Source organism: Notolepis coatsorum (genome assembly GCF_963971535.1).
Source record: "Notolepis coatsorum genome assembly, chromosome: 5".
Classification (NCBI taxonomy): Eukaryota; Metazoa; Chordata; class Actinopteri; order Aulopiformes; family Paralepididae; genus Notolepis; species Notolepis coatsorum.
The window spans coordinates 137,787,263-137,814,653 of record NC_140169.1 but is presented as its reverse complement, the minus strand read 5'-3'; the positions used below and the strand labels follow the sequence as shown (position 1 = coordinate 137,814,653).

At 45.2% G+C, this 27,391-nt stretch overlaps 1 protein-coding gene across 1 annotated transcript in view; it reads right to left on the bottom strand.

Annotated features, from left to right (window-relative positions):
• Positions 1-897: 897 nt before the first annotated feature.
• Positions 898-27,391, bottom strand: part of tulp4a (TUB like protein 4a) — a 113,659-nt gene continuing 87,165 nt past the window's right edge. Inside the window, exons 7-15 of the mRNA XM_084314984.1 lie at positions 23,454-23,561; positions 22,953-23,119; positions 21,410-21,634; positions 18,423-18,657; positions 10,153-10,297; positions 8,043-8,187; positions 7,797-7,890; positions 4,132-7,628; positions 898-3,158 (exon numbers count right to left, since the gene is read on the bottom strand). Of these exons, the coding sequence (XP_084171110.1) occupies positions 3,042-3,158; positions 4,132-7,628; positions 7,797-7,890; positions 8,043-8,187; positions 10,153-10,297; positions 18,423-18,657; positions 21,410-21,634; positions 22,953-23,119; positions 23,454-23,561 (4,733 nt within the window). The 3' untranslated portion in view covers positions 898-3,041. The remainder of the gene's footprint in view (positions 3,159-4,131; positions 7,629-7,796; positions 7,891-8,042; positions 8,188-10,152; positions 10,298-18,422; positions 18,658-21,409; positions 21,635-22,952; positions 23,120-23,453; positions 23,562-27,391) is intronic.

Genomic DNA, 27,391 nt, shown 5'->3' with positions numbered 1-27,391 from the left:
TTTCCAGAATAAGAGTTTAATTCCCCAAATGTTTAAGACATTACCAGGTTCACTTACCAATCTTTTCCTGAGCCGAGTATGGCCCACAGACGGTAAGATGAATTGTATGGCCCCTGATACAAGAGTCACAACAAGGTTTATTTTCTCTGAAACAATGACATTTTATTCAAAAGATGCGTGACATATACAATTGTAAAATAATTTACATGGCATGCCTTTACTACCGGTCACTATAAACATTCAGTCACCAAATCAGACTCAGATTTTTTTTTCAAGTGTTTTTCTTTTTTGTTCTTTTAAGTCTACATCTACAAGTACAAAGCACGTCTTTTCCAAAAGAAAAGGCAAATCCTACAATATCTACAGTAGGTCATCTCATTCAATCGATCTCAGTTGAATCCTCAACCACAGTCCACGGGCAAATTCTGATCACGTATACCGCAGACAGTGGCTTACGCTGGGTGGACCGATGTAACTTGAAAATAAAGTAAGTCATGACCCAAAATCTAACTTTGACCTGCCAGCAACGATGAAAAAAAAGAAAAAAATAAAAGGTTTTATAAAAAGAAAAAAAGGGGGGGGGGGTGAAAAATTAAATGAAAAAAAAAATGCTAAAGAAAATGAAAATGTAATCTTTCTCAGGGTGGAAATAACACACACTGATTGAAGATAATAGATATAACACTGATGGGGATCAGCAGACCTCACGACTGAATACACACACACCTCGACGGACACGTCCTAAACAACTAAGACTACCAATACCAACTACACTCAACAAATTGGGCACTTACTCATTCACATCTTTTCCCACCCAATGCCAACTTCACAAAAACACTGACGGTTTGCCCCTCCCCCCACCGTCCCTGCCCCACCCCCACCCACCCCTCTCGCAAATTCGGGCTACATTTTGTAACAAACCCTTATTAACAAAGAAATGTTGAAAAAAGGTCCACATGTAATAATATACAGCCTTTAGGAAATAATCTCATATAAATAAAATTTACAGACCAGCAATAGAGATGCCGAATTAACAGGTTTTCTTTTCAGCATTTGCGTGAAATTGTGGTCAAAAAAAATGTAGAAAAGGAAGATTCTTCCTTAGAAAATATTGCACAACTAACACAAAATAAACATTGATGGATATCTTGTTAAGCCATGCCCATGGTCTTTGTTCTTTCTTTCAAGGTTAGACAATTCCTCAGTAGATCCTTCTTAAAAACGCATCTAGTTCTCAGAGCCCTAACCGTCCAACCGCCACAGACAGACATGCATCTCAGTGTGATGATAAAAAAAAAAAAAAATCCTAAAGAAATGTAATAATCTCATTGATTTTAAAAGACCAAACATGGATTGCAACTTCTTTACATCAGGCATAGGCTCCACTCAATCTGTCTCATTCTAGGTCCCCAGTCTTCACCAGTAATCTTTAGCAATTTCATCTTTTGGCACACATTTTTGAGGTGATCCTAAATATTTCATTAGGCCTAGGTATTCTATTACGGTTCTTTTACGCAAGTGGTTTTGGTGAAGTTAAACATCTAATTGAATTTATCCGCTCCCGCTTGAACAGCCACCAGTGAGCCCTGCTCCGTTGAACTCAAAAGAAGCTTGACTTGTTGCCTACAAGGAAACAACTTGTTATCTTAAGCTTAAAAATATTTCAGTGTCAGCTCGCTAAACTGAGAGGTTCAAACAGTTCCATCCTTCATTGGGGTTCTAACTTCAAAAAGGTTCAAGGAATGAAAATATTTCATCTTCTTAGCATTTATGATTTGCGACAGTTCAATTAAAACAGTACTAAACAAGCTCTGTTCGCCAAGCTGATTCTACACTTTTAACACAGTGGAGAAAGGTGTAAACAGATGTCTTGTCAAACTCACACCCCCGATCTCATAACAACATCTACATATGAATGATATGTGTGTATTTACATGACTTTTTGATAAAAAAAAAAAATTAAAGTATGAAATGGCATAGGTGAAATATACAAAAATATTTCCTGTACCTTGCTTACACGTTTAGCGTAGTCTCTTAAGAGTAGGGATAGCCCCGTAACTACACACTCACTTCACAGAAGTGACAGCAGGTGACAAATCACCTTATGCCAGAGGTTATAGAAACCTTAGCTCCATGACGTGTTTTTTTGTTTCTCTTTTGCTCCCTTGTCACCATACCAGAGAAAAGGGAGATATTTAAGTACAGGATATGTCGGTCAAAGCAATTCTGTACACCCCTCCTACTCAAAATTCTCGAAATTATACAGCAATATTCAAATTGTAGCCGCCTGTCTCCCAAATAAAGCAGATGCGTTGAAAACCATGTCAACAAGGTACAAAATATTGTATGATATCACGTGATTATGAACAACAATGATTACGATGGTAAAATTCCATATTGGAATAGTGACAAAATAAACAAAAAAACATGTACAGATAAATTAATCCACGTAGGAGAGTTACATAGTTTTTTCTTCCTTCAAATTCCCAAGACACCTTGTAGAAAAGACTGCAGCTCAACGTACATATATGAATTCCCTTACCTTTCCAAGTTTGTGACGACAGGGAGACTTGCAAATATCATTTGTACTAGTGCTCCAAAAACAATGCATATATCTAAGCCTTAAATTCCAGCCAAGAAAGGTTGGGATAGTAACAAAATAAATGGCATAGAGCAAAAAAACAACAACATTCTCCTCCCTCCACAATGTTTAATCTATCAAAATCCAAAAAGCAAAACGCGGTATAATAAAGTGATAACCGTTTCGTACAGCAATGGATTTCAGTGCCCAGTAGTACCTGTGCGCTCTGGGGAAGAGAGACGTCTTCCATCTCCAGAGTGAGTGTTTCAAGTATTACTGCTGCTCTTTTTCAAAAACCGCACAGAGAGAAATGCCTCTATTGGCGCCATTCTGACAGGAAATCTAACCATTTGGTTGTCTTTGTCTGTAAAGTGTCTGTTCCCACTAACCTCCATTAGCTTCTTCAAGCTAAAGCAGCATTTATAGTAGAATTCAGAGTTCGAGGAACCGGGACATCTTCTCATTTGAGGCGTTGGGTGACGTTGGCCAGAGCCACTGCAAAGGCTTGCACGGCAGAGAAGGGATATTGGAAATCCAGGATGTAGGCATTACCGTCGATCCTGCCAAACTGCATCACCTGAGCGTAAAAAAACTTTAATTAGTACAGAGACAGGTCAAGTTGCACACATTGACATTAAGCGCACCACTGTTTCTCACATTTCAAAATATAATAAATATATAACGTAATATGTTATGTAGTGTGGTAGTGAAAGGGTTAAACCCTTAAGCCCGACGGGCCCGGTACAGGGCCGAGATTCATATCATGCCATAAATCAATCAATACAGAATGTATTAATTAATGTTGCTGTAACGGCAATTTTTCATTTCCAATGTCCTGTTTTCTCTTGCCCGTTACTTCACAGGTATGGTAGGGAGTGATCTCTTATTGCCAGTGTGGGTTCTGTAGGAATTATATGGTATTCTATATTTATTTGGTATTTCTCGGCTTCTGGTTGCTGAGCTGCTGAGCTGCTGAGCTTCTGTTACTGAGCTTCTGTTACTGAGCTACTGGTAAGAACGGTGTGCTCCTCACTACCTGTGTCCTAGTTGATTACTGCACCTGTGACCCTAAATACCTAACCAGTGCTGTCAAATCTAAAACCCGCCACCAGGTGTCCAATAATAATATTACAAATAATAAAATAATATGCCACCATCATAATGGCTCCTACAGTTGCGTTTCTTTTTCAAATGTAGCCAAGAGTAAAGAACCTAACCCTGTCAAAACAGCAGTCAAAGTGTATATTTTCAGCACTACGTTTGTTTACCAATGATTTTAAATGTTATTAGTGAAATATGAGTTTATAGAAATCTCAGCGCATTGAGTCAGAAACTGGCGCATATTGTCAAAGATGTGAAAAAAATAAATGAATCCCTGAGGTTCATAGATGTCCCTAGATACCAAGAGCATGCAAATGGACCTTGTAGAAGTGGAGCAATCTTCCATTTACTTAGGTATGTATTTTTAGGCACATTTTCTGAAAATAGGGCTAGGGCTTAACAGGTTAACTTTCTATAGTGTGGCAGTGAAAGGGTTAAGGTTCTCTTACCTGTCTCCCTTCCAGCTCAATCTGGAAGTTCTTTGCAGACTCTTGCGTGACTCGTCCCCCAAAGTCCAGCTGGTAGACCTGTGTGGCCTCGTTCCACAGCGGCTGCTTGTTGGCCATGACGTAGACGAAGCCCTGGCTGCCCAGCCCGCGGTCCTCCTTCTCGTTCCCCTTGCGACACTTGATCTCGTCCAGTTCACTGGCCGCCCGGAGGCTCCTCTTGCTCTTCCAGCCCTTCTTGCCGCTCTGGTTGAGCAGCTCGTCGCCGCTGATGAAGAGCTCCGGCTCGCTCTCGGAGCTGTCCTGGAACTCGCTGGTGGCGGGAGCCTTGCTCAGCTTCTTGGTCTTCAGCTCCTTCTGGCCCTTAGGCTTCTTCTTGTCCCGGCCGCCCAGCCGCGGGCTGGAGATGAGCGAGTTGAAGTCGCCCAGCGCCCGGCCCTCCTTCTTGGACTTGCCCCCCTCTGCCACGTTAGTCTCCTCCGTCCGGCCGTCGACTCGCTTGCGGTTCTTCTTGCTGAACTTGTCAGAGCGCTGTGGCACGGGGCTCTCGGTGAGGGAGAGGACCTCTTGGAAACCCTCCCCCCCGGCCTCCGCCATGGCCTCCGGCAAGGCCCCCTGGCCCTGCAGCTCTGCTGGCGGCGGCGGAGGAGGCGGCGGCGGCGGAGGAGGGGGAGAGAGAACGTTTTTGTCCAGAGCCATGTGGGAGGCCTTCGGGGGCAGCGGCACCGCAGGAGTTGGCATGGGGGGACAGGAGTTATACGTACCCCAGGGAGTGTGGAGGGCAATGGGGAGCCCAGCACAGGAGCTTCCCCCGGGATACATGGGTGGGAGAGGGCAACAAGCTAGGGTGACCAAGTTAGCAGGATAGCCAGGAGGTAGAACCAAGGTTCCGTCCTGCTGTGAGAAGGGCACTGGCGCCACCATCTCCTTTGGGGAGGAGCAGGGGCGCGGTGACCCTGGCATGGGCTGCAGCTGAGGCCCGGTGTAGGCAGTGCCAGGGGGGAACTGGAGAGAGATCTGGTAGCCTGCGGCTGCCGCAGCGGCCTGGAACGACGCAGCACTGGGGCTGGTGGGGGACTTTGGAGAGAGAACAAAAGGCAGCCTGGACAGGTCCAAGTGCTGAGCTGCGCTTAGAATGAGGGGCGGCGGTTTATGGGCTCCAGGGGCTCCGGTGGGGGTCAGGGTTGCTGTCCGTTCCTGAGGGACCCACACCTCCTCCGTGGCGGCCGGGTCCCACTGATAGGGAGGGGGGCGTTTGACCATCAGCCCCGACACGTCCGTACCGCTGAGCGCCAGGTGCCTGAGTGACTGACTCAGCGCTTCGTCCTCTGTGAACGCAGAGTTGACATAGTCAGCCCTGTCTCTGTTCCCTCCTCCACCGGCTCCTCCTCTGGTTCCCGAGCCGTCCAGGACACTCAGCAGGTTGTACGAGGACTGAGAGGAGGCCAGCGGAGAAGTGCTGTTGGAGTGAACGATCACTGTGCTGTGAGGCGCTCCGTTGCCTGGAGGGAAATCCTGTCTAATGATGGTCCCCCCTGCTATTCCATTAGTGCTCCCAGGGGCAGTGCTGCTGAGGTTGGATCCACTGCTGCACTGACTACACGTGTACAGGGCAGTCGGCACCCTCTGTTGGTAGGAGGCTGTTGCACCGTTGTTTTTAGCCTTAGGAGGCAGGGGCCTGGGTGGGTCCAGCATTTGGGCGACTTTGAGAGCAGCCTCTCGGCTGTTCCTCCTGAGAGTGGCGTGGATCATGCTGCTGTCGAGCCTCTGTCCGGGGTTTCTCCCAACAGTGTTGTTCTGATTGGCCGGGTCGGGGTACGGGGGCGGGTCCCCGCTCGGTATGGAGTAGCGGGGCACAGTGAGTCTGTTAAGGGTGGCCGAGGCGTACGGCAGCTGGATCTTCTTCCCCTCGGCCGAGGAAGAGGAGGCCGACGAAGAGGTGACCCTGAGTGTGGCGGAGCTGTAGACGTTCTGGTTGCAGACGAGGCGAGTCCGCGGGCGACACACCTCCTCCACGTTCCCGCTGCTGTCGAACGTGGTTATCCTCTCGTAGCCCAGCGGCGTGGCATACTGCGACGACGGCTGCTGGCCCGGAGGGTACAGGGTGAACTCGCCCTTCTTCAGACACAGGTCCCCCGGGGGGGGGGGAGGAGGAGGAGTGCCCGCGCCGCCCCCCGCCACTCCAGAGGCAGAGTTGGAGGCCGAGACCAGGGCGGCGGCGGCAGCGGCAGCCACGGCGGCGGCCACCGTCCCGGGGTAGGGAGGCGGAGGGTTCATCTTACTGAGCTCCAGGGGCGCGCTGAAGACCACCGTGTCCCCGTCAGCCAGCTGAGGGGCAGAGCGGGGGCCGGGCTTGATCTTCAGGAGGTGAAGCTCGTGGAGCTCGCCCCCCGTGCCTCTCTCCGTCGTCGTCGCCGAGTCGGCGGCGGGAGGGATCTGGATGTGCAGCGTGCCGCCCGGTTGAAGCTGGTGCACCGTCGCCCCCGACATGGAAGGAACGGGGATCTGAATCTGGTACTGCTGCTGCGGCTGGTGCTGATGCTGCTGCTGCTGCGGCTGTTGCTGCTGCTGCTGCGGCTGATGCTGCTGCTGCGGCTGTTGCTGATGCTGCTGCATGTGATGATGCTGCTGCTGGAGCTGCTGCTGCTGCTGAAGCTGCTGCTGAATGTGCTGGTGCTGCTGCTGGAGCTGCTGCTGATGCTGCTGCTGGATCTGCTGCTGCAGCTGCTGGTGCTGCTGCTGCTGCTGCATCGCCTGGATCTGCTGCTGAATGTGCTGCTGCTGCTGCTGAAGCTGCTGCTGCTGCATCTGCTGGTGCTGGAGCATCTGCTGCTGGTGGAGCTGGTGTTGTTGCTGGAGCTGCTGCTGCTGCTGCTGCTGTTGCATCTGCTGTTGCTGTTGCATTTGCTGTTGTTGTTGATGATGTTGTTGTTGCATTTGTTGTTGTTGTTGGATTTGGAGTTGATGGTGTTGCTGCTGCTGTTGTTGATGATGGTGTTGTTGTTGTTGTGATTGTTGCTGTGGGTGATGGGAGGGTCCCATCATAAGGCGACCCATTTCCAGCCCGCCGAAGATGACCTGACCGGGACTGGAGTACCTGGTGGGAACCGTGTACTGAGCTTTCATCAACATGGCGTCCTGGCTTTGGTCTGAGCCTCCGGCGGCAGCGCCGGAAGAGGCGGCCGTGGGGTTGGACAGGACGTCCAGCTGAACATTCTGATTGGCTAGGAGCGACTGGACCAGGCCGATGCTCTGCGTGGGCGACATGGCCTGGGCGGGGCTGTGGATGGGAGCGATGGGGATGTTTACAGTGCAGGGCGGGTTGTTGTCGTCGGAGACGCCGGAGGCACCGGTGACGGCGAGGTCGTCCTCGTCCTCGCTGAAGACGTTGGTGCTGAAGACGGGCAGGTTGATGTAGTCCATGGAGATCTTACGCACCTCCGGCAGGTAGATGGTCATCTGTCTGGGCTGCAAGTGGAGCAGGCTGGTCTTGTAGATGACTGAGAGGGGGGGGGGGGAGGAGAGAGAGAGAGAGAGAGAGAGAGAGAGAATTAAAAGAGTGCAAGAAAAGCAGGACCAAATTAGATTACTTAGATTAATTAGAAATTAGATCATTTTAACATTGGGACCCATAAAAGGTGAGTCGGCTAAATCATTCTAGCAGTTACCTGCACCAAGATTTGTTGGCAAGAACGTGGCAAGCCCCACAATCTTGAACTTTGTTCCCCAAATATTGGATGTGACCTGAGCAAGGTAATTATGCTGCAACAGACAGAAACCAACACCAATTAATTGAATGTAAGAACCTTAAAAACAACCGATTAAGGTTTGATTAATGAATTAGATTAGAGAAACCCAACATGTCAGCTCAAGCTGCCATCTTCTATCAAGCTCAAAGCCGAGAGGACCGTTACCTGTGTGATGTCATCTAAAGGGAACTCCCTCCTCGTGAGACTAGGGGAGCCAATGGAAGGTTTCCGTATGGGTAACCGTGGTGACCTGGAGATCTCCTGTGCAGTGCGGTTCAGTTTGGGGGACTTTCTGGGATCAATGTTGATCCTGTTGGTAAAGGGACAGACTAAGTCTCTACAGAGAAGGTAGCACACGAAGAGAAAGGTTTAGGCATGCAGGGCACCAAAAACAAACAGAAGAGGGCATAACATTCCATTAGAATTAACGTCCTTCATGCAAAGAGCTGCTATGAGACAGGCCAAGTGAAGACGTCAACATTAGTAAAGGTGTCATGCTAGGGTATGAAAGGTTTTCCTGGAAAGCAATATCTTAATACAAGACTTACGGTAGTGAATGATAGGGAGTTAAGAAAATAGATGGGAAACAGGGATTCATTCACTTTCAATTTATTATATTCAAAATGTGAAGAGAAATTGCTATTTAATTGCAGATTATGGAACATTCGTTCACATTTACTTGCCAATAGGTTGGATAATACAACCTTTATATTCCAAAAAAAAAACATCACCCCCACCCCACCTCCACTGGCTTCCAGTCAAGTCCCGCATCAACTTTAAGATCCTCCTCATCACCTTCACTCCCTTTGCCCCCGGTACCTAGCTGACCTCCTCCATCCCTACATCCCACCCCCCGGAGGCTGCGGTTCTCGGACTCCGGTCTCCTCTCCATCCCCACCACAAACCTGCGCACGGTCGGTCCTAGAGCCTTCTCTGTTGCCGCACCCACCCTCTGGAACTCCCTGCCTCCAAACATCTGCAACGCTACATCCCTGGACTCATTCAAATCTCAACTCAAATCTCACCTCTTCACCAAATTTATCAGTGACTCTACCTGACTTCCCTCTTTTTACCTAATTATTCCTCTGATTTTCTTCCCCTTAGTTTGCCGCCCTCCTCTGTTAACACATTGACGACCGGCCCTAGCCATCTAATATGTGGCTGGAGGACCACGCTTTGTAAACAAACCGATGTACTTTTGGATAGCTATATATATACTTTATAGTATTGCTATCTGTCCATTCTCATTGTCACTTGAGTGCATAAACCGTGCCTTCATAATGGCTTAAAGAAAATAAAAATCCATCGGTTGGTTGTCATTTTATAGCGTCGTGAATATAAGCTTTATCGCAGTTTTCGTCTCGTATTTTTTCTGGAAAGCTATTTATAGGGCTAAAGGCTAGTCACGTTATATCGAACAGCATTTCTGTTGTATATATACGAATGAAATAAAACAAACTGCTTAGCATCCGGACTATTACAGAGCATCTATGGATGAAATGGGGGCGGCGGGGGACGCCGATTAGTATTATTGATTAGCAATACAGTGTGCGTTCAAGTAGCCACATTCACTGATCGATCGCTTGCGTTTTACAACAATGTCCAATCCGGCTGTAATTTGGGTGAATAGTATCCTACCGTCAGCCCATGTGATCGCCGGCAGCATTTCCCCATTATTCATCGGCATCTGGTAGATCGATATGTCCATTGGCTGATCATAAATCCCATTATTCCAGGCTGAAATCTGCGCTTCGAACCGTGATCAAAGATGGAGGATGTTCGCTTGGGATCCAGGCCCAGACAGTAAAATCATTTTTTCCCCCATTCACCCCCAATGATACTGCAGTGGAGCGATGGCGCCCCTAAGAGGATCTGGCCGGTATTGCATGTCGCCGATTTAAAGGAGGCGGGTAAATCTGCAGAGTCGATCGGGGATCTTGATCCGTTTATTAATATGGAATAAAACAATAACAACTTGCCACGAGTTAACTCGTGGCTCTGGTCCTCAACGCATGGCACCGAAACCCGAGTTAACTCGTGGTTGGGCGGCAAAGTGTTAAGCGCCTTGGCTTTCCTGAAGGGCGCTATGTAAAAATGTAAGAAATTATTATTATTATTAAAAGCTTTACAGTATTTTGATATTTCAAAAATCCACTTTCACATTGAATTGCAAGTGACATGAACCCAACCCCAGTGAAAACAAAATGTGAAAAGGCGAAAGCTCATTCTGTCGTTAAGGGCTCGGCACGTAACACAAGCAAAGACGTGCGTTTACCTGGGCAGTTTAGGAGACTTGCTGCCCCTGGATATCTTTGGAGATTTCTTGCCCACCCAGTCGTCACTCAGCTCAATGTCGCTGGAGTCTGAGCAGTTACAGCTGTCGATCATCGAGGATATCAAACTGTTGCCATACACTTCATCTGGAGGGAGGGAACGAGGGAGGGAACGAGGGAGGGAACAAGGGAGGGAACAAGGGAGGGAACAAGGGAGGGAGGAGGGATGGAGGAGGGATGGAGGAGGGAATGAGGGAGGGAACGAGGGATGGAGGAGGGATGGAGGAGGGAGGGAACGAGGGAATGAGGGAGGGAACGAGGGATGGAGGGACAGAGGAGGGATGTAGGAGGGAATGAGGGAGGGAACAAGGGATGGAGGAGGAGGGACAGAGGAGGGATGGAGGAGAGAAAGAGACACGAGTGTTCAAATACAATGCTAGGCTTCAGCATTAACATACGAGAGGGTTATATATCTGGGGGTCATGGATATGCCCGCTGTCGCGCGTATGCAGCCATCTCTCCACGTGCCCTTCTAGAATTGTGATTAAAGGGTGAACAATGACGACATTTTGGTGCTGCGCACGCAATTTGGTTTCACATAACATACTTAGGTAAAAGTAATAATAATAATAATAATAATAATAATAATAATAATAATAATAATAATAATAATAATAATAATAATAATAATAATAATAATAATAATAATAATAACTTTATTTGTATAGCACTTTTCATAAAGAGGTTGCAGTTCAAAGTGCTTCACAATAATAAAAAATACAGGCATAATCGAGCATAAAAAATAAAGACATTTAAATACAAAGAGATAGAGAGGTAGCAAGGTTAGGCAAATCACAGTTCTTCAGCAATACAAATAATAAAATAGAATAGATTAGATAGAGTAAAAATTAAGTGCGGTTTGATTCAGTTTAAAATAGGCTAAAAATAATAAAATAGAACGGACAGTAAAAAAAAGTGTGATAAGATTGTTCAATAAAAAATATATAACAACAGAGCAGTGTATCGCTCTAAAGGTGCTCCCATAGTTGAGCGGACTGTACACGGACTGGACTCTGCGGAGGTCCACTGGACTCTTTGAGCTTTCATAGTCGAGCGGATCTCCGCGGACCAATTTCCTACATGTCTCGCGCCAGTTTACACCTCACGCCAGTTTGTGCGACACCAAGTGGGCGCCGCGGACGTCCGCGCGTCAGAAAATAGGAGCTTCGCACTTGGACTCTGCGTTGGGTCCGCTTTGAGTACCCTTTGGGTCAGCTTTGAGCCCGCGGGAGTCTGCTCCGTGTACGGTCCGCTCGACTATGGGAGCACCTTTAGGGTGCTTTCACACCAGAGCTGTTTGGGCCGGACTATCGGACAAGAGTTCGTTTTCTCGGATAGTCCGCTTTTTTTGGGGTGGTGTGAATGCTTAGTCGAACTCTGGTGCGGACCAAACGCGCAAACTCTGGTCCGCCTGAAAACGTAGGTCTCAGTTCGCTTCATCGGACCAAACGCGGACCAAATATAGGAAGTGAGTCACGACTCTCACGAGCAGAGCGCTAAATTACTACCTAACCAATCAGATCTGCGATATGAGGTAGCGTCACGAGCAGAGCAATGTGTGTGGACAAGAGGCGGGTTGCTACGTTTACTGTAGTGAGGGGCTTTTAGACCCATGTTTTTTTTTTGCTTCAAAAAGAGGGATATCCTCTCAATATGCGGGACGCAGGACATTCGGTCAAATGGTGGGACAGTACAACCAAAAGTGGGACACCTGGTCACCCTACCACCGACTGAAAATTGTGACGCCTCTGCTGATCTGGAGTCAGACAGGGCTCGCAGTCACACACACACACACACGTTAGGGCTCGCAGTCACACACACACATTTCCACTCTCTATTGTGTCCAATAGACGAGCGCCCTTTTCGACCATGTGACATTGTTCAGAAAGTTTAGTGCGCTTGACAAATTGCAGTGTGAATGCAGACGAACCAAATGAAGAATGCAACAATGTTGCAACTTCACCCCCCGAACCGCACAGAGTCCACCAAAACTATATGTGAAAGCGCCCTTAGTACTTTGAGTTTCTTTACAAAGTTCTAACATACAACAGAGCATCGCTCTAACATACATACAACAGAGCAGTCCGTCGCTCTAACATACAACAGAGCAGTCCGTCGCTCTAACATACAACAGAGCAGTCCGTCGCTCTAACATACAACAGAGCAGTCCATCGCTCTTAACACTTTGAGTTTCTTTACAAAGTACAGTTCTAAATTACCTTATAGAACAACAGAGCAGTGTTCTAACATCATAGAACCGACATATGAATTTGATTGGAAGTGTATGAAAGTTGGTAGAGTAAGAATAGTACAGGTAAGGTACAATTTGTCAGGATATCCCTGATGTTTCATTGAAATGCCTGAGCAAAGAGATTTTAAGGTTTTAAGCTGTCTTTTGAAGATGTCTAGCGAGTTGGCTTCCCTGATGTTTTGGGGTAGTTTGTTCCACAGTTTTGGGGCATAGTTGATAAAGGCTGCATTACCAATCCTCTTTTGACTGTTTCTGGGAGTCTTTAGTAGTCCAGTAGCTGATGATCGCAGTGTTCTTGCTGGCCTGTCATTTATTAGAGTGTTGGCGATGTAGCTAGGTCCCTGTCCATTTAGAGCTTTGTATGTAAGGAGAAGGACCTTAAAGTCAATTCTAAATGTTACAGGAAGCCAGTGTAAAACAGCTATGACTGGACTAATGTGCTCTCTCCTTTTGGTTCTAGTTAGCAGTCGGGCTGCAGAGTTTTGGATTAACTGAAGCCTCTCTGTGGTTTTCTTAGGGAGACCTGTGAAAAGTGCATTACAGTAGTCTAACCGGCTAGATAAGAATGCATGAATTAGCTTCTCAGCATCGTTTTGATTAATAAATGGTCGTACTTTTGCTTTATTTCTGAGATGGAAGAACAATGTTTTCGTCACTTTGTTAATGAGAATTGAAGTTCAGTTCTGAATCTATGATAACCCAGAGACTAGTGACCTCAGATTTGATCCAAGGGGTTAGTCCTCTTTATCAAGGTTTCTTTTTTTGTTTTGGGGCCGATAATTAGAATTTCAGTTTTGTTCTCGTTTAGTTTCAGGAAGTTCTTACTCATCCATTTATTTATTGCCACTTAAACTTAAAAGAGTTAAATGACAGATAAAAAATTACTCAAAAGTACAATTGCACAAATAAAGCTACTCAACTACAGTAACGAGAGTAAATGTAATTAGTTAGTTTACACCCGTGTCTTTCACGGTTTGTGAAGAATGATGATGTTTTGGCTACGGACGGTCCGGATGAAACCATGTGACATCCGACGACCTGGCTGCGTGTTCGGTGACCTTTGCCTAAGTCTCCAGAACGTCCCTACAGGCTCTCTCCCCAAAATATGCACGTGGAGTTTGGAGACAGAAGCAAGAGTTGTTCCTACAAAGATTATGTTGATGAAAAGAAAAAGTTCCAGCGGCAATGAAGTATGTTGTTGTTGCCTTTGGAAAATGTTCTTTTAATTAATGAGAATTGTTTCAAACGTAAAAACAAAAGACAGTAGCTTTGAACTTTGATCGTTCTATTCTGGTCCTCGGCAAAGAAAACAGCCTGTGTCACTTTGTAACCAGCAGACATGTGGTTCCTCTAATAGGCTAAACGCAGACAGACTGTGGGAGAGGTTGCCTGACAGCTCCCGTTCGCTGGTTGACCTCACCCGAGTAGGCAGTGGCTATATTTGCCTGAGAAATTGTCTCTGTTCTTTCTTTGACGGTCTCAGGAACGAGACGTTGTACTTAACCCTTTCACTGCCACTCTACCGAAGGGTTAACCCTTTCACTGTGACAATACAGAAGGTTATCCCCTTCACTACCACACAACCGTCTGTAGTGTGGTAGTGAAGGGCTTAACCTTATGTAGTGTGGTAGTGAAAGTGTTCAAATAAAGTCTACTGCGGGTAAAAAGGACAGAGTTCTCAGGAGTTCTCTTCTCTAGCTAGCAGACAGAAAATGCCCCCAACTCCCATCATCATCCAGGGGGTGGAGGTGGAAAGGGTGGAGAATTACAAATTCCTGGGTGTTCTCATGAACAACAAACTGGACTGGACGGACAACACCGAGGCCCTCTACAGGAAGGGACAGAGCAGACTGTTCTTCCTGAGAGGGCTCAGGTCTTTTAATGTCTGCAGCAAACTGCTGCAGATGTTCTACCAGTCTGTGGTGGTGGGTGCCCTCTTTTTCGCTGTGGTATGCTGGGGGGGGCAACACCAACACAGACAAAATAAACAAACTGGTAAAAAAAGCAAGCTCTGTGGTGGGAGCGGACCTGGACAGTCTGGAGGTGGTGGCAGAGGGGAGGACGAGGAGGAAGCTGCATGCTATCCTTGAGAACCCCTGCCACCCCCTCTATGATGAGCTGACCGCAATGCGGTCCACGTTTAGCCACAGACTCATCCCCCCCCGACATACCACAAAGCGCTTTGGGCAGTCCTTTGTGCCGGTGGCAATCAGGCTCCACAACCAAGCAGGGCCAGGACGCGTGAATACTTTCGGCAGCCAACATGCCCTTCCGCGTTGCTCTGATTGGCCGAGCGCGCGCATGCGCATGAGCCGCAACAAGCTCCTCAGCCGCTTAACGCAATTTATACAAATGGAAGTATTGATTACGCCGTAACGAATCATTAAAAAAATATACCGTTAACTGGAATATGTTGTTTCTTTACACATATGTTGGATTATGTAATTGGTTTGTCATGACAAACCAATAAAAAATCGTGAATTAACCGGTGGCTACAACAACAGCCCCACCGTTCATTGTAAACAATGATGCATGTAGTTACTGTGTGTTGTTGTAGCCACCGGTTAATTCGCGATTTTTTATTGGTTTGTCATGACAAACCAATTACATAATCCAACATATGTGTAAAGAAACAACATATTCCAGTTAACGGTATATTTTTTTAATGATTCGTTACGGCGTAATCAATACTTCCATTTGTATAAATTGCGTTAAGCGGCTGAGGAGGCTGAGGAGCTTGTCGCGGCTCATGCGCATGCGCGCGCTCGGCCAATCAGAGCAACGCGGAAGGGCATGTTGGCTGCCGAAAGTATTCACGCGGCCAGGACGGGCCAACTGCTGTGAACTGGAGGAGCTGGGTTGTGGACTGTAACAAATTAATTTAATTATTTAACAACACATTCATGATTGGACTTGTTTCTTTTTCACCACTCTTTTTTAGCTCTTTTTAGTCCTATTTTAGCTATTTTTATCCCTGTGTACTTGTCCATCTTGTTTTAACACAGGTATGTTATGTATAAACTGTTTTTTAATTGCTGTTTTTAAATTGCTGTTACGCTGCTTATGCTGTAAAGGACATCTTAATCTCCCCTCTGGGATAAATAAAGGTTTTCAAATGTGTGGCAGTTACGACGCAACAAGGGGACTGTAATCTGATGAATTCATTAAATGTAAACAGGGCAGAGTGCTACCATCAAGTTGTAACCTACCTACTCCTGTATTGTGGCTGTACGCACTTATGGAATGCCTCTCGTATAGGGATAGCAAAAATAAGCATGTGCTTCAGCCTATTCCTTTTTTCGGTCATTGAGTTTGGATTTGTGTGAGCTTACTTTGAATATGTACATTTGTGATTTTTTCTTTTTTTCTTTTCCTTTTGAAAGTCCACACATGTGTGTTTTTGATTTATCTGTAAACAAAGACCGAAAATAAAACTATTCATCATCGTCTGATCACAATGTAAGATAAAGATAAGATAAGATATTATTTATTGATCCCCTTGGGATCAATGTGCAGTCATAAATAAATGCTGTATAATAACTATTATAGATCAAATCAAATGTATTTGTAAGGCCCGACAACACACCTTAATGTCCCCATGGGCCGGACACGTCTTTAAACAAGTCAAGAAGAAACATCACAATAAATCAAGAACAAAACAAAAACACCATGAAGTCCAAAACATTTAAAATAAATAAAATAATTGAGTGCAACACTCCCAGACATACCCCACGTGAAGGTAAGGGAAAAACTCACGAAAACCTAGCAATAGGGAAAAAAAGCACGACTGGCAATGTGGAAGAGAGAAACCTTAGATGGGCCGTTCAAGGGGGGGATCTCCCTTCTTAGATGTCGGTGATAGTAGTGTTGCAACAGGCGAAACAGTTGGTAAGCATGTACAGTAAATATATGTGTAATGAAACACAAATAAGTGCATGGAATAGCAACTAGGATATATAAGAACATAGATGTAAATTGAAGGACATCAAAAAAGAAAAAGATAGAAAAGTATTACAAACCATACAGCCCCAGCCACTTCAATAGCCTGTAGGGGGCGCACCCTCCCTACATATAGTACATCTGAAGCAAGATTCTCCACCAGACACACACACACACACACTCAGATATATGCGGTTGTTTAGGAGTGACTTTCCCCCTCGCGGTCCTCATTCGTATGGAGCCTGTGGACCACTGCTGCACCAGTCTAGGTCAAGCTAATTTATTTGATGGGCATTAAAGTGTGAATGGGCTGCATACATTTTATGGCTGGCTTCATTTATCACTGTGGTGGGAGAGAGCAGGGCTGATTGATGAGGAGCCCTGGGGCCATCAGAGCTCCCATTAAGCAGCTTTTAATTAACATGGGCCCGGTCTGCCCTATGTGACGAACACACACTCCTCCTCCCAACGCCAACCAGGGGGAACTTCACCCGAAACCCAAGCGGCTGGAAAAGTACTGGAGCGGCAGACAATTACGCCTGGGTTGAATATGTCCAAGAATATCCTTAGATATTACCGGTACTCAGATTAAACTCTAAAAGACTGTATTTATTATTACTATTATGGATTTTTTTTATGACAGTTTTAAGATTATTATATTTCATTATAATCACTTTGCAATTACAAAACAGTAATTGTTTTGGTTCTTCTAGTAACATCCGTCTAAACTAAAGTTACTCTAATGTCGGGCAGAGTGGCTCTTAAAACAAAGAAGACGCCATTAAACACAAGGCACTGGAGAAGGAGGCTTTTAATGCCGCACTTAACTATGGGAAGAGCCATAATGTGTGAAATAATGCCATCTAAACGGCCAGGGCTGGATAACACCTAGACATATCAATCTACCTTAAAACTTCAACAGTCTGGTCTTTTATTTGCTTCAATCACAGTATTATTATTATTATTATTATTATTATTATTATTATTTATTATTATTATTATTATTATTATTATTATTATTATTATTATTATTATTATTATTATTATTATTATTATTATTATTATTATTATTATTATTATTATTATTATTATTATTATTATTATTATTATAAAAAAAAGAAGAAGAGTGTCAGAGGGCTTTCCAACCTGGCCAAACTCTGGTAATATATCTCTGCTTGCACCAGCTTCACAAACTGAGAGAGCAGCTGGGAGGAACAGAGCGACGTTGTTCGCACTCAAGTTTTACAAGTGTTGGCTAAAATGATGTACTAGTAGCAAGCATTGTTGTGATGATGAGGAGCAGTGTTACATAATGGATGATCTCTGTGTGTAGCCTACAGTATGTTGTGATGATGAGGAGCAGTGTTACATCATGGATGATCTCTGTGTGTAGCCTACAGTATGTTGTGATGATGATGATGAGGAGCAGTGTTACATCATGGATGATCTCTGTGTGTAGCCTACAGTATGTTGTGATGATGATGATGAGGAGCAGTGTTACATCATCATCTCTGTGTGTAGCCTATGTTGTGCGGGTGTCTGGTAGATGGATTTGTAATTTTGTTGACAGAGAGGGGAGAGAGAGCTAAGTAAGTGGAGCTACTAAGATCAAGCCAAATCAGCTGGGGGAGGGAGGGGGGGGGGAGAGAGAGGGGGAGAGAGGGAGAGAGAGGGAGAGAGAGGGGGAGAGAGAGAGGGAGGGAGAGAGAGAGAGAGAGAAAGAGAGAGAGAAAGAAATGTCTCGCTGCTGTGTTTCCAGAGTTTGGCTCAGCACTGACTTATGAGCGCAAATGATGATGAAAAGAAAAACAAATCTGCACCCGTGGTAACAGCAAAAACTATTAATTCAGAACCGGCTTCTAATTGAGACCGGCCTTTATTTGTCAAAGCGTGTGGCTATACCCGGCCAGTAAAAGGGACTCTGTGTTCAATTGGGAATGGGCTTTTAAATGACGTTTTGCGGTATTAAGACATCTGAATGTTAGTGTCTTCGAGTACATCTGGGAGAGCGAGGAGCCTCACCTGTTTTCCCGTCTGTCTTGGGGTCCATGATGACGAACTCTGGCCGCAGCTTGCTGATGCGCCGGCCCTTGAGGATGGGCACCAGGCCCCCCAGGTACTCCAGGTAGAGGGTGTAGCAGGGCCCGCCCACCTCCGGGTTGTCCTCCGTGCGCTTCATGGTGCAGTGCAGGCGCTCGTTGCCAGCCGTCGGGTAGCTCACAAAGTCGCGCATGTTGTTGGGGTCCGGGATGGGGGGCTGGGCGAGACGGTTCAGAAGAGAATGACACGTTTTAGATATCAAACCTCATTTTAGATGTCAAACCTCGTTTTAAATATCAAACCTCGTTTTAAATATCAAACCTCGTTTTAAATATCAAACCTCGTTTTAGATATCAAACCTCGTTTTAAATATCAAACCTCGTTTTAGATATCAAACCTCGTTTTGAATATCAAACTTCGTTTTAAATATCAAACCTCGTTTTAAATATCAAACCTCGTTTTAAATATCAAACCTTTTTTTAAATATCAAACCTCGTTTTAGATATCAAACCTCGTTTTAGATATCAAACCTCGTTTTGAATATCAAACCTCATTTTAGATATGAGATTCAGACAACTTTATTGATCCCATGTGGGGCAATTCATATTGTAGCTATGCACGAGTAACAAAAACATCTCAACGACAACACAGCAACAACATTCCATGATATACACAGTCCAGTAAAAGTAAGACAGACAACTAGGTGTATAGGCTACTTAAAGTGACTACTGTCTTGAGTTTAGAAGTCTGATAGCCGAGGGGACTACTCAAAAGGAACGTCATAACGACGGCCAGAAGGCAACAGCGAAAACCTCTGAGACGGAGCGTGGAGGTTGATTTCTGATGCTCGTCCCATTCTTGACCACCTGGTCCGTCCAGAGAGAACATAGGTCTCTCTGTTTGACTCCAATTATTTTGGAGCACACTGTGTTCTGTAGGCTGTTCTTATCTTTAATAGATAGACCACTGAACCAACAGATAAAAGAAAATGTTAAGAGGCTTTCAATAAAAGAACCATAAAAAGAACTCAGGATCTTCTCACTAGCATTAAACCTAGTTTTAAATATCAAACCTCGCTCTAGATATCAAACCTTGTTCTAAATATGAAACCTTGTTTTAGATATCAAACCTTTTTGAGCTGATGTCACTGCCATTTGATTTCACGTTGTTTTATCACAATAGTTTGCTTTAAAGGAACAACTCATTGGGAAATGAGCTTATTTGCCATCTACCCTGGAGTTAGACAAGCAGATATATACCCTTTTCTTCTCTGTGCATGCATTAGGCTTAGGGAACAGCCGCACCGTTAGCCTAGCTTAGCGTCATTCACTGGAAGTACGCGTGCCAGTGTAGCCTAGTTCCCAACAGTCACGAAATACACTCCAAATACAACTCCAAAACGATCCTGTAAACATGTTGTGACCTGTGTATTTAGTATTTACCATGTAAAAAAAAAAAAAAAAAAATTAGACATTTTAGTTTTCTAAGCAGATCTCTACTCAGAACTACTTATTTGCCGAACCACTGCTGCTTATTTCATCACCTCAAAAGCCCAGTTTAAAAAAAATCTGCTTAGTATACTTAAGAGTATATATCTGCTTAGAAAATGAAAATGTCTAATTTTTTTTATTCTTTTTTTGGTGGTAAATACACAGGTCACAACATGTTTACAGGAAAGTTTTGGAGTTGTATTTGGAGTGTATTTCGTGACTGTTGGGAACTAGGCTACACTGGCACACCTACTTCCAGTGAATGACGCTAAGCTAGGCTAACGGTGCGGCTGTTCCCTAAACCTAATGCATGCCAAAAAAAAAAGAAGACAAAAACTCTTTTTTACATGTTGGAGAGATAGTGACTGTCAAATGAGCCATAGTATTGTCTCCATAACTATAATATAGAATATAGCTCTGCAAACATCGTGAAACACCGTGAAAATGACCATCTTTTTAAGCGTGGCCACAGGCAGTGCAGATGGGGATTAAGCGTGGCGCTGAAAGTGTTAACAATGTGCCTAATGTGACGAGGTGAGCAATGATAAACATCGTGCCCAGCTCAGCCCAAACTCAAGGAACGACTATCATTGGACCTGACATTTTCAGGCTCTTTCATTGGCAGAAAAAAGTTGTAGAACGCGCTCACCTCACTAGACTTGACACTGGGTGCTGTACCCTCTGATATCATACATAAAAATAGGGAAACAATGTCCAAGCACGCACTCCAGGTTTTTCGGTGAACACACCTTCTTCAGCTCTTGCAAGCCATTCTGAAGAAGGTGTGTTCACACCGAAACGTCATAATATGATTTCAGGCTGCCAATACATTTGGAAAAACAGTGCGTGCCTGGACATTGTTTCCCTATCTTTCATTGGCAGAACCTTGAACCAATTGCTGACATCCATTGCACTTGTGCACAACAAGCGTGAAAGAAAAGCAAAAATCAAAGTCAAACTTTTATTTGTCACATGCATAACTATAACTGTATGCGTAACTCTCTTATATTAACTCAATAAATTATTTTGAATAATAATAATACTATTAAAAGGTATAGATAGATAACATTCAGCCACTAGATGTCACACTAGAGCACCAGCGTGCCATTTATCCAATCAGGTGCATTCCGCGTGGGGAAATGGGAAGTAGGGAGGGGGTACATGCACTCGATGTGTAAACAACAACATCCATTTTGGACCCGTCAAAATCTTTTAAATTTTATTTAATCATTCATCAATACTTTTTTGGGGGGGGAAATAAATACTTTTATTCCACACCTATCTAAAACCTTTCTAAAATACCAGGAAATATTATATATATATATATATATATATATATATATATATATATATATATATATATACATACAAAGATTACTCTACATAAAAATGTTATAATGAATAATGTGAAACATGCACGCCGTGTAGCATGCGGTCTAAAACCCTCAGAAACACCCCTCTGGCGCCCCCTGCTGTTACCCTGAGGGTGGGGACGAAGGCAGTAGTGACGTAGGAACAGAGACGGCAGGGCATGGTGAGCTTGGCCACATCCTTCTCCTCCCTCAGTGCCGTGGCGATGCCCTGCTGGCAGAGCAGCTGCAGGCTGGCGACACGGTGCTCCACCCGCACCACGTAGAGCGCCGGGCCGCACGCCAGGAACAGACGAGAGTCCCGGTGACCCCAGCACAGCGTGGTGATTGGCCGCTGTGAGAACAGAGGGAAGGCCACGGTAATGAGGATTCGATTTTTTTAGTTTTTTTTAATTTATTTATGAGTTGGCTAATGATGTATAATATATACTTTTTATGAATCGCCTTGGGGAGATCCGTCCTCTGCGCTTGACTCATCCTAACTATTTAGGAGCAGTGGGCACAGCCTCACACACACTGTGGCGCCCGGGGGACCCACTCCAGCTGTAGTGCCAGTACCATGGTCAAGGGTAACGGCAGGATATATCTACTAGCATCATGCATGTCATTATATGGTGTGGGGGGAGACCGCGGTACCCGGAGGAAACCCACACAACCGCGTCATCACTCGACACAGGTACGATTGTACATTTGGCCCAAGACTAAACTGTGCTTGAGAGTGCACCCCTAAAAAACAGTCCCCACTTGAAAAGACAAGATATCAGTGCTATGAAGTGACGTTCGGTATATTCATCCTATTTCTTGTTTGCACAATGATGGGTTACTCTCATCTGAAGCAAGGTGTCTGGTTGGTCTAACGGTACCAAACTCATGCTTAGATGGATCTTCATGATCAATATAGGTTTAATAAAACCTCGTATTTGAAAAGTTAACATTTTTGTTAAGTGTTGTTTTCATGTTGTTCTCTTGCAGAATGCAATTTTTTTTAAGGATATAAGATAAGATAAGATATTCCTTTATTGATCCCCTTGGGGAAATTCCAGAATATCCAATACAATACACTGTTTTGGGACTATATTACAATACCGACCAGGTATTAGTGCCTCACAAAGTGCAGATAGGAGGTTTTTCCCCCACTTTTTTTTATGCAGATAGGAGGTTTTGTTCTGCAGCCATTGGGAGGAGTTTGCTAAGAGGAGTGCTCTCATTCTGCATCGAACATTGTACATATGTCTATACTGAACACTGTGACCTCTATTTTTACTTCTATTTTACATGCTATACTATTTTATTTCATACTTATCTTGTCTAGCACAGTCTCTGGAGCGTAACAGTAAGAAGCATTTTGTATAAAAGTATTCGGTACTTCTGTATGACAACTATTAAAGAAACTTGAAACTTGATCCTGGCTGTCTGGGAGAATAGTGAGGGAGAGATGGGGAGACTGAGCTTAAGAGTAGAGTTAGTGAACACATGAAGAAACTGGGTAGGTCACCAGCCTAGACTAATGCAGTCTGCTGCTGGCGATGAGCCTAAGATAGAATTACACTAGCCCATCATTAGGACGCTCGCTGTAATCTCCTCTGTGAGGTCGTACACCTGAAGAGGGCTTAGAGACGGCAGGTTGTAGAGGCGCTCCGGCAGCTGATCACCTGTGCTGGCGTGTCCAGTGTGTAGATGTGTTCCCCGCAGACGTTGTAGAACTTAACGATGGCGCTCTTGGCGGCGGGGGCGCAGGAGGGCTCGGGGGGCAGGTGGGTTCTCTCCATCCCGGCGACGGCCAAGAGGTCCCCCTGAGAGCACCACTGGACCACGACGTCTGCCGTACGGGACGGGAGGACACAGAGGAATACACGTTTAGCTAAGTTTCTGACGGAAGAGATAAATACGGGTTCTAAATATACATGAGACAATATATACATGTCACTCCCCCATATGTATGTATTGGGTGGGGAGTGAGTGGAACATAGGAGCCAGACTGGCCTGCACATGACGTACACACACACACACACACTCCAAAGTGTATGCGCGCACGCACATATACACACACACACACACACATATACATACACATACACGCACGCACTCACTCACACACACTCCAAATCAGTAGTCTGGTAGCCCAGGATTTTCATATTTATATATACTTCTACCTTTGAGGCCAGTGCGGATGAGGGTGGGCGAGAGGTCATCGTAGTTGTTCATCAGGCTGATGTCTCCGGAGGTGAAGCTGACCGTTAGCAGAGGCTTCAGGCTGTGCACTGAGAACAGACAAGAGACAGACACCATGCACTGAGAACAGACAAGAGACAGACACCATGCTAGGAGGAGTGCTACCGAAAAGGAGAGGTCAAGTTGGCATGGAAACAGCAGGAAGTGTTTGACCGTCAACAAATTCAATGGGACCCATGGTGCTGGGGACGCTGTGGGAGATCAACATGGCTGGCTCGTGCCAGCAGGTGATACACCAAGGGTCACAGCGGCTGTGGATGTTTCCGAACCTCTAACTAAATAGTAGGGTATCGTTTCATTACATGTTTGTCTAATAGCTCGCTGGTTTAGTCACTAGCCTGTGACCTGCATTGGCAGCCGTTTCTGTATAAGGCCATTATTGGTGATCTCCCACCCTAGGTCACCTTGTTGCTGGATTGGAGCTCTGGGCCTGATCATACTCACCCTGGCGATTGGCTCTTACACTTAACACATTGGGTGCCACGCCCCTTTGCCCAGATAACCCCTTGAGTGCCAGCGCTTTAGTCAATGGGAGGTCGGGATATTTGCGAACGCTTAAACCATATCTTAAATTATGGCTATGGGTCTAAAACACCCCTCGCTTATCAATGACTTGCTTGCAGTCAACATGTACGAAACAGATTGTTTTTTCATTGGTACATTTCCGTTTTATACCGTTTTGAATACGAGTATAGTTTCGGAGAGTTCTAGTAATTTCAGAGAAATTCCGCGATAATAGCCCTTTAGTGGAATACACAAAACACGTTGTAATTTTTCGGCTGATTTATGAATCGTTTTCAAATAAAAGCTAGATTATCAGGGGAGCTCCAGTAGCTCACCGCGTACCTCGAACGCTATTTCGGCGTCGGGGACAACCGTGCGCGTCACGGATCTGGGGTAGCGAGTTCGACTCCCGGACAAGCCGTACTTTCTCAGAGTGTCTTTCCCCCCATCTATACCCCCATTCAACCTGTTTCTGTCGGTCATACTTGACCAGAAAAAAAAGCGATAAACGCGAAAAGAACCAGCTGACTGGTCAAAGTTAAAAAAAAAAAAAAAAAAAAAAAAAAGCTAGATTATCGATAGTATATGTGTACTTATGCACGCTAGAGAAGCGGGCTGAAAAATCTATTATCCATGGCGTGCTCAGCGCTAACGTTACGCACGCACACACACACACACACACACACACACACGTTGTGGTCGCTGTGAAAAAAACATCCGATTACCCCAAAACTGGTAACATAGAGTCCTTACCGCAGATCAGATGTTCTGCAAAAAGATTAATCCAATTCCTGATCGCCATTCCAAATATCGATCGCGTTTATTGATCCAACGTTATACTCCGAAACAGATAATCGACGCTTCTTCCAGTCCCCTCAGTCAATGCAATAGTATCGAGATGCTTGCCCCAGAAGTAAAACGTGGACCGGAGTTCGATGCACTTTTTCAGCCAATCCAATCCAATGATGTGCAATACCATCCGGGAGACGATAGGGGCGGTATTTGCCATTTTCGAGCTCAGAGCCATTCCCACAATGATGTCAGGCTGGATGGATGAAAAATGAATGGATATCGCTAATAAAAGAAATAACGATTAAATAACGAGAAATCTCGTCATTGGCACTCAACACATGGTGAGTTAGGACCAGAAATCTCGTCGTTGGCACTCAAAGTGTTAAGTTTCCCAGAGTTTGCACTGCATTAGGAAAATCTGCTTTTAGCTTCTGTGCCCCAGAAACATGGCACGTTTTGCAATGCACTTAAAAACTCAATTCATTAGTATCTACACTGTCTACAGGGTTCCTACAGACATTGCAAAATGAAATTCAAGAAAAATCTGTTTTCAAGGAATTCCGGGCCTCGACTTTAAAAAGAAAATAATAATTATCAAGCACTTTAAGAACTTCAAGGACCTTGTGCGAACCCTGTATCTATTGGTGAGTTTATATCTTTAATAGCAAACCACTTCAATAGTCTGCAGTTGTTATTAATTATTTATTTCAAATGTTTAATTGATTTATTTCTGTTTCTATATTGTTTTCTTGTTTTTTGTATTTATTATGTGTTGTATTTCTTGACGCCATTGTAAATGAGCTTGTTCTCAATTTTCTTTCCAGATTAAATAAAGATTGAATGAATGAATGAATGAATGAATGAATGAATGAATGAATGAATGAATGAATGAATGAATGAATGAATGAACGAATGAACGAACGAATGAATGAACGAACGAACGAATGAATATCCATTACGGATGTTGAGGGGGAAAATTGAAACTCCTAGCTGTCAGGTGAACAGGAGCAGGCTGGCGACTCCACATGTATCGGAGGAGGCATGTGTTAGTGTACACCCTCCCCAGACTGACAGTAGGGCAGCGCAACGACCAGGAAAGGAATTGGCAGAACGACTAAATTGGGGGATGGGAGAAAAAGGTTGAAAGGAAAAAATAAAAATAATGTTTTAATAAATGCAAAGAACCGTGGGATATACCAGGGTTTCCGTTAGAAAAAATTGTTGCCGGTCTCCGTGACCTGCAAGATTTCAATCTACCGGACAAATGAGATTAATTCCGGTCATAGTTTATTGAGCTTTAAAACAATTGATAGGCAGGCTATATAAAGAATGTCATCCTCAAGGCATGTAGATTTATAATAGTATTACTTAAAGGTGCTATGCATTATAAATGTCATTTTTCAGTCTCTAGCATTGTATTATAGTAATAGGAGTTCGTATCAATGTGTTTTTGGGCCTAAATACTATATTGGCGAATTCCTCAGCTACAGCCCATCCCCTCTTTGCCTCTAGTAAATCAGGTCATGTTGATTTGACGACCTGGTGCACGTCACAGGGCGCTGTTTATAGCGCACGGTGATGTGATTGGCTCTGTGGTTTTAGTAATGCCCGCCTCCATTCTTGCTACCTGCAGGGTGGAAGGTTTGTCCAGAAGATCACTAATCAGCTGAAGCCTGATGCGGTTCCCTCGGTCTTCGACAGACAGACCGGCGTTAGCTCTCGGGACTCGGGAGCGATCGCTAGCTACTTAGCACCAGCCGGGGCCGGCGTTAGCAACCGGGAGCGTCGTTGAGCATTCAGCCTGCTGGCTACCTATATCCACTTCAACCAGCGTCGCGGAGCATTCAGCCTGCTGGCTACACAGCTTGTCGGTGTGCTAATAGCCTCTGCAAGCTAACGGTAGCTGGCTCCAGGCTATTAGCACATCGACAAGCTGCTGGAGCTCCCGACGCTCGGCTGGTTGAAGTGGATCTAGGTAGCCAGCAGGCTGAATGCTCCGCGACGCTCCCGGTTGCTATCATGTGCAGGTCCTCTTCTCAGACCTGTGTGGCAAAGCACTGCACACGCATCATGCAAGCTACACATCACTGCATGTTGATCAATGGTGGCCCACTCTGTGCATCACAGTGGGCTACTATTGTGCTAACAACAACCGCGGTGTCCGGCTTGTCGGCCGGCATGAGTGCTCGATTTGGGGTGGTTCTCTCCTCCTTGTGTGCCCCCGTTCTCGCGGGTGTCCTGCCGGGGAGCTTGTGGACGCGACAACAGCGGCGGCCGTAGCGTTAGTTAGCTCATAGCTATTGTGTACCACTAGCGTTACGGCGGGCTCGAGCACCCTACGGCTGCCGCCGTTGTCGCGTCCATGGGCTCCCCGGCAGGGTACCCGTGGGGACGGGGGTGTACAGAGAGGAGAGAACCATTTTGTGTCGGGCGTGCATGCCGGCCAGCGAGCCGGACGTCGGGATATGTTGTTAGCACAATAGCTACCAAGCTAAGCTATGTTAGCTTCTAACGGTGTATACACAATATGTACAACGACACAATGATTTACATTATTACAAAT